Source organism: Buteo buteo, chromosome Z (assembly GCF_964188355.1).
Source record: "Buteo buteo chromosome Z, bButBut1.hap1.1, whole genome shotgun sequence".
Lineage (NCBI taxonomy): Eukaryota > Metazoa > Chordata > Aves > Accipitriformes > Accipitridae > Buteo > Buteo buteo.
This window is the reverse complement of record NC_134204.1, coordinates 64,565,048-64,576,204: the sequence shown is the minus strand read 5'-3', so window position 1 is coordinate 64,576,204 and position 11,157 is coordinate 64,565,048. Positions and strand designations below refer to the sequence as shown.

Here is an 11,157-nt window from a genome sequence, read left to right as displayed (position 1 = left end):
ATCTAAGAGTGAGTATACACTCATGCTTGCACTTGCAAGCAGTTTTAGTTAATAAAACTCCATGGAGTCTCTTTGCCTTGTAATGACTTACTTAATCAAGGTACAATAAATATTAACAGTTAGAACCATTGCCATCAGTTCTTATACTTGAAAGGGACTGTGCAACAAGAGAAGTGCGATAGCTTTGCTGACTTTACATATTCATGAGCCATTGTTAACAACAAGGAAGATCAAGTTGCTATGTGGGAAGAACTGGATGTCTTCAAAGACTTAAGTAATAGGAGAAGGATAGTATCTGGTAGTATGAGAGAAATGCATGTCCTTAATAAGTAGGTATTTTCTTCCATATACAGAAATGGTTAGGAAAAAACTTGGCTGACCTAATTAGTCACAGGATGATGGAGTAAGCAAAGTTAACACTACTGTGAAACAGGTAAATGCCGTTCTGGATGGTTTCAAAATACGTATTTCCAGTAGAGATGGAAGATATTGCCATTGGTGCTGTTGGTGTATCAGATCGTTTCACATGAATAAAAGGGCTGATTAAAACTTAATTAGGTGTTGAAAAGGGTGCCAAGGATACTAAAGGAAATGCAGAAGCTATCCTCTACTTGTGAGATGAAAATGTTTTTTCACCTGGCAACACGAAGACTGCTAAGAAAATGACTTTTCCCTAACTGCAAAGGGGACAGAAAGACGGGGAGAGGTGTACGCCGTGACCACGTTCAGAGCGCTAGCTGTCAGGGAACTGTTGGAGCAGAAAAACAACTGACGGACCTCCCGGGTGAAACCCGATCAGTGGAAAGGAACCGGACGCGCCCAGAGGGGCTGGTGCTCTGTGCCCCAGAACGCTCCCACCCGCTCGATACCCCCGTCCCAAGCGCAAACATAGCGCTACTGAAAGCGTCGGGTCCGTCGTGGTTTGCCGAGGCTTGGCTCCCGCGGGCCAGCCGAAGTCAAACGAGGCCGCGGCGCTCCCGAAGCAGGGAGCTGGGCCCGCCCAGTGACAGGAAAAGAGCAGCGACCCCGGGCCGCGCCAGGTTCGCCCGGCACCTGGTGGCCGGACTCTCCCCGAAGGGGCACGCAACCGTAATGACGAGGGCAGCCAGCCCCGCTTTGGCTGGGCCGCTCGCTCACGCTGCCGCCGTGGCTCCTGGCGCCGGGAGAGAGGCCGGCCGAAAGACGGGCCGAGCTGGAGGCGAGGGGAGGGGAGGGGGGGGCGCGGGCAGCCGCCGCCGCCGCCGCCTTCTCCCCCCTCCACGCCCCGGCGCCCGGCGGCGGTAGCGCGGCTCCAGCAGGGTGCCGGCCGAGGCGGGAGGCGGGGCTGCGGGGGCCCGGCCCGGCCACTCCGGCCTCCGGCCGCGGCGCCCCGGCCCCCTGCCCGCCCCCGCGGGGCCGCGCCTGGGCTCGGCGGGAGGTGGATGCGGGGCCGGGGCTCCCCGCCCCCGCGCCGGCATTGTGCTGCCGCTCGCACTCGGCAGGCGCGGCGGCACCGGGAGCCCCGGGCGCCTGAGGCAGCCTCGCCGCCTCCGCCTCCTCCTCCTTCTCCGGAGCTGGGCGCATGATGGCGGCAGCCGCCGTAGCGGCGCTGAGCAGCGCCGGGAGTAGCAGCAGCGATACATCCAGCACGGGCGAGGAGGAGAGGATGAGGCGCCTCTTCCAGACCTGCGACGGCGACGGGGATGGCTTCATCAGCAGGTAGCGACAGCGGGAGGAGGTTCTTCGCGCCGCTGGTGCGGAGCCGCCCCGTCCTTTCCCCCCGCTCCCCGGCCGCCCGTGGAGCGGCGCCTCAACTTCTCGCCGAGTTTGAGTAGTTGGCGGAGCGCAGCCCCCGCCGCCGCCAGGCCGGACCCTCCGCGCCGCTGGCGGGGCGGCCGCCCTCGCCCCGCGGCTTGTGCCGCTGGCAGCGCGGGGAGCGGACATTCCGCACCGCCCCTCTCCCTTGCCCGCTGCCGACGGTGGCACGGCGCGGCCGGCCCCAGCCCGGCCAGCGCCGGCCCGGCCAGCCCCAGCCCGGCCAGCGCCGGCCCCAGCCCCAGCCGGTGCCGCGGCTCCCGGGGCGAGGGGTTTGAGAGCAGCGCTCTGGCCGCGCCTCAGCAGGGAGAGCTTTTAGGGAACGGAGGGATACCGCCGGGAGCGCTTCTGCCAGGTCACGCCTTCTATCTAACCTGGGCGGCTTTTATCAGCTAACGCACTGGGCAGGTGGTTCTTGCAAGTAAACGAACAAAGCTGGTCACAGGTAATCGAAGAGAAACTTCGGACTGAGCTCCCACGTCGTCATCTGGGGTTGTTTTTTAATAAGCTTTTACCAACATCCTTGTTTTAGTCTCATTGAAATTCTTCTACTGGTCCCCAGTTAGTTTCGGGATGTGACCCAGGCTGATGGGTTTTGTGGGGGAGGTGGTGAGCTTGCGTGTTTGCCGTAGGTTAGTTGGAAATAAGCCGTAATGAAATGTCCGTGCATCTGGAAATACTGGCAGCGTGTTTTGGTTAGGACTGGGTTTTGTTGGAAGGGTATATCTGGAGCTAGTCCTCTGCTCTCACACCATAATTTAAAAAACAGTGAACTTCTGAAGGCGAGATTTGCCAGAGGTGGTGGGAACTTGTGTTTTCAAAATGAAAACTATGCTAGTTGCAGTTAGTAAGTGCCTCTAGAGAGCCGAGTGGAGTGAGGGAATTTTGAAGTCTGTCATCTAACCTGAAACCTAAAAATATGACCCTGCAAAAAGGCTAAGTAAACTTCAATCCCCACTGTCATCTCTTTGGAGCCAGCAAGTTGCTGAAAACCTGTAACAGCTGGCAGTCACTTTAAAAATAAAATTTAAGGGTCATGATATTTCTTATCTAAACAGCTCCCTGAACTCTCTTTTTTTTCCCCAGTCTAATGATTATTTTGACAGTTGTGGTTCTGAAATGTAAACTTTGAAAATGTATGCTTTCCCACCACTGTGCTACGATCACTTCTCTTTCCATTTGTTTACTGTCTTCATGGAAATTATTCTGATGTCTGAACACTTAGGATGTTCACTTAACGTGTACGCTGCCTCCTCAGACCACACTTGCTGACCTGTACTGCGATACTTTTCTGTAATGTAAACTCAACAGACTTCTGTATATTTATAATTTAAAGACCTTACTGAGGGAATGTTAACATTTTAGTGCTGCATATGGACAGTTGAGAGATGCTGCCATGACACAAGCCACTCATTTCTGATTGACTTCTCTACATTGCCTAAGTTTTGTTCCAAATTTGTATTCTGTGTGTTTCAAAATAGATGTTTCAACAGTGTAGTTCAAGCAACATTCAGAAAGCTTTGAAAACTCCAGGACATGTCTGAGGAGGGACACTGGATTTCAGGAGGAAATGGAAATAAAGCCCAGAGGATAGTGGCTGAAAGTCCTTCAGGAGATGGCGGGTCCATTGTTGAAGGTTGCCAATACCTTGCTTCAGAAGGGAGTTGTGCCTTCAAGGCCGAACTGGTGTGGCCTTGATCAGAGAGCAGTGTTAGAAATTACTGTCTTCCCTTAGATTTCCATATTTGTGAGAAAGTAGTGAATGAATGTTTAACAAATTATCTTTGACATGAGAAGGAGTCATTTACTTTTCTTGACTTCATTAACTATCCTAGGTAATCAGTCTTGTAAATGGAATGCATTCCTTGCTTTGTGTAGTGTCTCAGTTTTCCTCGTGATCTATTTTATGCCAGTGGCCTATGCAGGAGCAGACTTGCCCAGTGGTTCTTGGATGTATCTATAGTATGCACCACAGTAGTCTTACAGACACCTCTTTCTGTTTCATGGACACAGAGTGTCCCTGTCAAAAGCATAGCAACTGGGGAGGTGGTGGTGGTGTTTACAGTCTTAGTGTTTAGGTAATTGCATCTTTTTTAATGTAATTAATTAAAATAAAGACAAAAAAAGTTACATCTGATTTTACACTAAACTTAGTCTTGCCTTTCTGTGCATACTGTTTGTCTTGCTTCTGCTTTTTCTTTTTTCATACAGGCCAGTTGCTTGATTTTCCTGTTCCCTCTTGCCCTGCTTCCTTGGACTTTCCTTTGCTCGTCCTTGAGGGCAACAATTTCTTTGTTGCCTTCCTTGTAGCCCCCGTGGAGATGGTAGGCTGACTTCTACACCTTATTGCACCTTTTACAGCAGGTTACATGTTGCAATAAATGCATGGGCATTGGTATGAAGAGCTGAAAACTGAGAAGCCAGCAACCAGTAAAGTTGGCTTCTTCCTTGTGGACTAGAACTAGCTATAGCCTTTTATTGGTTTGAGCCTCTTTTTCAGAACTTATTTATTTTCAGTGCAATGGGGTTGAAATTTGCAAGTTTTACAGCTATTACTTGGCATAAGTTGTCATATCTTTCAAAATGAGTATCCCTTCTCTTCTGCTTGCAGGGCTGAAGCTTAGTCAGTCATTTGTTTGTGTAACACATGCAGGGGTTTGTAAGATTTCTTTCCAACTCCAGAGCTGTTGTGGAAGAGAAGATCTTTATTCTTGCAGCAAAGGCAGGCATTTTGTATGCATGTTTATTTAGTTCATATTGCATGGGGAAATGAGCTATTTGCATTCCTAATGAAGTAACATGGTGTCTCAGCTGTGGAAATGCTTTGTTGTGCATCAAACTGTAAACCTCTTCAAATAATAGCAGGGAAGTAAAGGCACAGATGGAGAGGAGGAGCATGTCCTGAGATACTGATTAATTTTCAGGCTCTCACCTGAGATACTGATTAATTTTCAGGCTCTAAATAGGATGATACCAAAATGATAAACCATAATTAAATGTGTGCTGTGGGTGGTTATAACCCAGAAGCTGAATGATGGGATATGAAATGCTAAGCCTGTGTCTCTGAACATTGCATTTGACATGTGCATATTGAAATTTTGCAACATCTAGCAAGACAAAAGTACTAAGAAAACACAAGAGTTTTAACGTGTTGGTTTGTACTGAAATGGCTTTTGCTTCTTTTGGGATTAACATTAGTTACTTAATTATTTTAACACCTTGAAAGTGCTTGACATTCTTCTGATATGAGAGGTAACTTTACAAAAGAAAAAAACAACCAAGAAACAGCTGCAAAGTAGTCCATATTTAAGGTTGGATTCTGAATGCTTGAGATCAGCTGGATCAGCCTTGCTGGGAGCAAAAGGCAGCCTTAAACACTGTTTACAGCAGAACTTTGTTTTTGCAGCTGTAGCTGGACTGTGTTATTACTAGCAAAAAGCTGTTAACTGAAAAAACACTAATTGCATTCATTTATTTTGCTTTTTATTCTGTTTGCTTTGAAAAGCTTCAGAATCTGATGTTACAGTTAAAAATATATTCAGCTTCAGAGGGTTGGTGCATTTGGGGATGGCACCTGCAGCTTTTTCTTTCTTTTTTTTTTTTTTTTTTTGAAGGTCAGGACATGTGGCCTTGGTTGATGTCAGTGAGGAAAGTGAGAGCATGCTGGTTTTCTACAGGTGGCAGGCTAGATTAATGTCTTCTTTAGAAATTTAATTGCCTCGTAGCTTTATTATGTGTGGATTGTACTGAAGTTCCATTTACCACATAACACATTTAGTCTTTACTACAGAAGTCACTAAATGGGTTTCCAGATGATTCTATTCTAACACTGCAAGGTCTAAATAAGGTAACTTAGAATCTGCAGGAAATATTTTTGCTTAAAAAACAAAGCTATGAGCTATGGAGATAATAGGTGAAGAAAAAAATTAATTTCATTATTAGCTTACAAATGTGCTAGTTTTCTGATTTTAATTTTTAAGCAAGGATAAGTAATTTCTAGGGGTATGAAGTAGATAGGTAAAGCTAGCGTTTAACTCAGAGGGAGAATTGTCATGATATTGAGAAAAATGCAACGAAGTTCTGTTTGTAGAGTTTGAAAACATTTTCTCCTGTGTACACAGATTGTTTTACAGGGGGGTCAATGCCTTGCAGAAAATCTCTGATGAAAGTAGAGTAAGATGTTTAAAAACCCATAAACCTACTGATTTTGTATTGAGCTTGTACAGCCGGTTAAAAGGTCATGTGGAAAGACTACCTCCTTTGCTAGCCCTTCACAGAAGCGGTTAAAATGAACTTGCTGGATTTGATCTGAGTGGTGTTAGTGCTACATAGCTTTTGGAACTGGAAACCTTTGCAAGGACAAGCCCTTTTTAATGGGCTGCAGCAGAAGGGCGTTCCCATCTTTCTTGCTGAGTATATTTTGGCACCCCCCCTCAGTGTTTCAGCATCTATTGGCCACATGCTATTACAAAAGAAGAACAAAGTCTTTTCAAGAAGACAAAGTATGTATCTATTAATTGTGTTTATAAGGGAAGAGATTTTGTGCTCTCTGTTACTCTCCACCACAGCCATTGCCATTGAACTTTTTTTTAGGTGGTTGCTTTTGCTAATGTGCTTGAACTGCTGTGCTTGATATTTAAAGAGATACCTGTTGAAGCTTAAAAGGACCAATTACATAAAAGGAGCAAAATCGATGTGGCTTGTCTGTGACCAGCCAAGTTACTGCCTTGGCTATTGTGCTGTTGTTACTTGGGTAACATATGCTGTGTCATAGCAGATTAGTAATTCACACTGACATCCAGTTACAATTTTTGGTGTGTAATTAAATAAGCTGGGTTTTTGTAGCCATGGAAGAAACTGAAAGTATTTATTGCTATAATCCAGGTTGCAAACTAGCGTTCGTGTAAATACGTTTATTAACTTGGTTGAACTAGATCCATTTACAGGATTCTTGATATTTTTTTTTTTCTTTTCTTGCCATTTTCTATAAGTAGAATAAGTACTGCTGAGAAATGTAAGTGCCCAAACTGACAGCCTTGGAATCTTCTTAAATAAATGGATAGAGAGTGGCCTAATAACTAGAGAATTTTGGAATAAAAATAATAATTCAATTATTTAAAAGATACGGTCCGTATGTAAAATAGGAGCAGTTTTACTCTTTATTGCCTGAATACGGGCCGAACTTTTAAATGATTGTAGTATAGTAGCATAGAATTTGTCCTGATGAGTTTGATGTGATGTTCTTCAGGAGGGAACATATAAGAAATAGAACTATGAAATGACAAAAGTGTCCATGATTTTTTGTGTTTAAAAAGTAGAAGTTACTTTTTTTCTAAAACAATCTTTTGCTATTCCTTTTTTTACTCTCCCCTTTAAACATAAGTAATGATTGCAAAGTGTTTGGGGTGAATATAGATATTTCCTAAGGCTGTAATCTGTAATCTAATTCTCCTTGCAGCTGTTCAGAGGGAATACAGTATACTTTAGGATATAGCTCCATATGAAACCACAAATCAGGTTCATACAAGGCATTGTCACAGATCTTGTCCAAGCATCATATGTTTTAAAATTCATATATAAATTGGAGGTAGTGATCTGAATGTCATAGAGTAAATGATGAGCTCAGAACTGCACTGCACATTGTTATGGGGGGGACACACACGACATGAAGAAGCTACTGGTGTGGGGTAAATGATGATGAACTTGTGAAAGTTCCTGTAAATAAAATAGGTAAATGAAACAAATGCATAGTATTTAACATAGATATTTGCTGAGAAATAAATGGATAGGTACAGAGTTCCAAATTCTATACTAGGGTAACTGTTAACACTTTTACTAGAATTAAAGAAGACAGAGGTTTGGCCTTGTGTGGTTGCTAGCCTCTCTCTTCTGTTACTCTTCAGACTGCAGAGGCGCGCTGTGTTGATGTTGAGGTGAAACTTTCATTGTTCCCAAGGGACCTGACTGCAATACACCAAGGTCTTTAACCATGTAAAGAATATACCTACTGCATGGCCGTGAGGTTCTCAGACTCCTCCTTTCTGCTGTGTATTTCTGTGTTTAGCAATTAATAATTTCCTAGTGTTGGTTGGAGTTGTCAAGCAGAGTGCAAACAATTCTGTTGACAGAGAAAAAGGCCTTTTATCTCAAAGGCTGTACTTACCAAAGCAGTTTTGACAGTGGTAGCCGCAAGAAAACATATAGGAAAAAAACATGAGCATGCTCTTCCTGTCACTATGTTTTCTTTCTTTAACTTCTGGTTATGCTCTCCTGTGATTAAATTGTTTTCCTTTCATTAAATATTCTCAGGACAACTGGAGAAGGGTGAGAAGAGGCAGTTGTATGGGTGTAATAATGTGGATTTACAAGTTTAATGTTAAAATGATGCCTCTTCTGAAATAAACCCAATATATAGACTTTGCAAAAAGATCCAGACAAGGAGCTTTTCTATCATTTGGTTCATATATACACTACTAACCTTCTGGAGACTGTTCTAACTCAGTAATTGCTGCTAAGATTAAACTAAGCTCTGTAAATGTACAATCATACACAGGCAGGTTTGTCAAAGATTTTATCAGGCTCTTTTGCGGGCATAAAGTTTTACATACTGTACATGTAGTTCTGCAGCCCTGTGGTGGTAAAACATGGGGTTTACCCATAAGATGATCATTTATGAGCCCATGCAAACACATTCAGTCAGGATCTCTGAAAACTTAATTTGGGCATGAGTTAGTATTCTGCATGTAGATACTTTCTAGTCCCTGCAGGCTATTCTGTGCTGGTTGGAAGCAGCATCAGGAGCAAAATGTGCACATAGAAGCTGCTGTGAGTGCTTAGCTGTCAGCAGACCAGGGAATGATAAAGCCATATATCCTACAAGCAAGAGGTTTAAAAAAGATCAACTCTGTAACAGAACAGGTGGAAATAAAAAACTGCCTTTGAAGACTTGTGAGAGAAGTAATACTATTCTGCTAGTTTTGCAGGTACTGGGGTTTCAGATTTCAAAAGCAGTTTGGTCCCTGTACTGCTTGGGACCCTGTACTGTACCCCAGTCCTAATTCTGGCTTCAATCCAGCCATCTAACAAGGGAACATCATTTAAAAGTGGTCTGCAAAATGTCACCAAGGTGGGGACGAGGATTTGCTTAGTCCTTGTGTTCAGTCTGGCTCTTCATATTGCTGGGCTGTTCTTACCATGGAGTTAGAAAAGTTGTTAGACCCCAGTACAAGATTTTATTTTCAGTTGAGATCTGGACTGTTTGCTCTGTGCTTTCTTGAAGCTCCTGAAAGTTTCACGCAGCTCAGTTTTACGAATTCCAGCAAAAAAATACCTGAACCTTGGTAAAACTGACTTTGTTCTTGCACTAGTTTTTGACTGTGTCTTGAAAACAGTTTTAGCTCCCAGGTTCTGTTCCTAGACTTAATTTTATTTTTCATCCATCTCCATTAGGAAGCTGTCATAGGGGTCTGTGATCCATGTAACTGAAGGAGTGCTTGTATATGGATACAGCACAATACTTGCTGTATGCCAAATAAGATGGTGAGTGAAAGCACTGTGCTTTTTCTTACATGATTGTAATCTGTTTTCTCTGTTTCTCTTGGGACTTGCCTTGGTCAATAGTTCCACAGTTGTATAGAATTCTGTGGGATTTTAGTCTTTGTCATCCGTAGGTTTGCTCAGGGCATCATAACCAAAAAAGGAACAAGTTATGGGGGAAGACAGAGGGACAGATATAGATGAAAAGCCGGAGAGACACCCTGCATGCTTAGTTTAGGATGAAAAGTATCCCTTTGTTAAATATTGTGTCCAGAAAACATACCAAGAATCAACATTCGTAAGAGGCTTATGTATTTCAGAGTCTGTATTTGTTACAGCTAATACACAGTCAGAGAAATATATTCATAACTTAAATCTTCATATTTTTTAATTAGCTGTTTAGTTCTTATGTAAACATAAGACCCTTCAAGGGGTATGTATAATACAACATTGTAGCTGGAGTTATTAATGTTTTAAAGTTAGTTGATGTGTTTTATACAGGTTATTGCATTTTTCTTTCCTCATTGGCATTAGTAATCTGGGAAAAGTGACTTAAGTATATATCTCAGGCTTGTTGTTACGTGGTGTTACTCTATTCTTTTTCTTGGGAGCCTGATGTCCAGGTAGATTGTGATGTTGAAAAACTAAGCAAACAGTGAGTCACTTGAGAATACAATTTTCAAACTTTTTGATCCCTTGGAAAGTTACCATCCAGTTATCTTTTAAGTGCTGAAGTTGTTTCTTAGCTTTATTAACTTTTACTGAATTTTACTAATTTTTAATGAGGTTGTTGCCAATACCATGTTATTTGGGTTATTACTGTAAGAGAATTGAACCTCTCTTTAAAGTCAGTAATTTCCCTTTTGGTCACTAGAGGGGAAAAAAGAGGTAGTTGTTAAACTGGGATTTTTTGCCTTGTGTTTTCTTGAGTTTCTTGGTGGCAGTTCTGAAAGATTAACTTCACTAATATACTCTGTTACTCTCCTCCCAAGGATGATAGGGAGCAGGAGGACCTCACAAGATGCTTTGATACCTGGCCTTTCTGGCAAATCCATAGCCCTAGGTTTATAACATAGAAACCACTGGTGGCTGTTCTAGCATACTACAGTAAAAATTTGAATTTGTCTCATTTGTCTGTGATTACATCTTCTGCTTATGGCAGACAAGGCAGTAAGCATCTTCCCTAACCACTGTTCATTAGCTCATGTTTCTAAGAGGCAACTTTCTAGATGTTTTCAGAATTAATTTGCCAAAACCTATAGTTTGAAATTAATGGATGGGTTGCCTCCTTTGGGAGGCACTTAGATGAAAGAAGAGTTCTGCCAGTGGGTGGTTAATTCCTTGTATGTCTTTGTCTCCCATTGTTTGTCCAGTTTGAGGATGCCATGTGCAAGTATTTTGCTGGCCATTGTGGATGGATTCTAAAACAATTAAAAAAATATTTTTTTTTCCATAGATTGCTGGGGTGGGGTAGTTAGTGTCTGAAATCAATTCAAGCAACAGGTCATGCATGTTTTGTTGGGGAGCAAGGAGCCTCACAAGATGCTTGGGCACCTGGCCTTTCTTGCAGATATGCAGCCCTAAGCTAGGCGCCTGCGCTTCTTAGAAAATGAACTGGGTAAGGTAAGTGGAAGTTTCATAGTTTTTTTGAAGTCAAACTACGCTGCCAAATGAGTTGTTCCACTGTGCGCGGTCCTGAAGTTTTGCTCTGTCTGCACTAGAATTTATTCAGTGAAAGAACTGCCCTGGCTGATAACCAGCCCAGTAAGAAATATTTCTTTCCAGCATGGTCAGTTCATGGCTCTGACTCATGTTATGACTGTGTGA

General features: G+C 43.2%; 1 protein-coding gene across 2 annotated transcripts in view; it reads left to right on the top strand.

The window, feature by feature from the left end:
- Positions 1 to 1,293: 1,293 nt before the first annotated feature.
- MCC (MCC regulator of Wnt signaling pathway) overlaps positions 1,294 to 11,157 on the top strand; it is a 225,439-nt gene continuing 215,575 nt past the window's right edge. Inside the window, exon 1 of one of the 2 annotated variants that reach the window (XM_075020639.1) lies at positions 1,294 to 1,698. In XM_075020639.1, coding sequence (XP_074876740.1) covers positions 1,562 to 1,698 — 137 coding nt within the window. In that variant the 5' untranslated portion in view covers positions 1,294 to 1,561. The remainder of the gene's footprint in view (positions 1,699 to 11,157) is intronic. The other variant, XM_075020640.1, reaches the window with a different exon arrangement.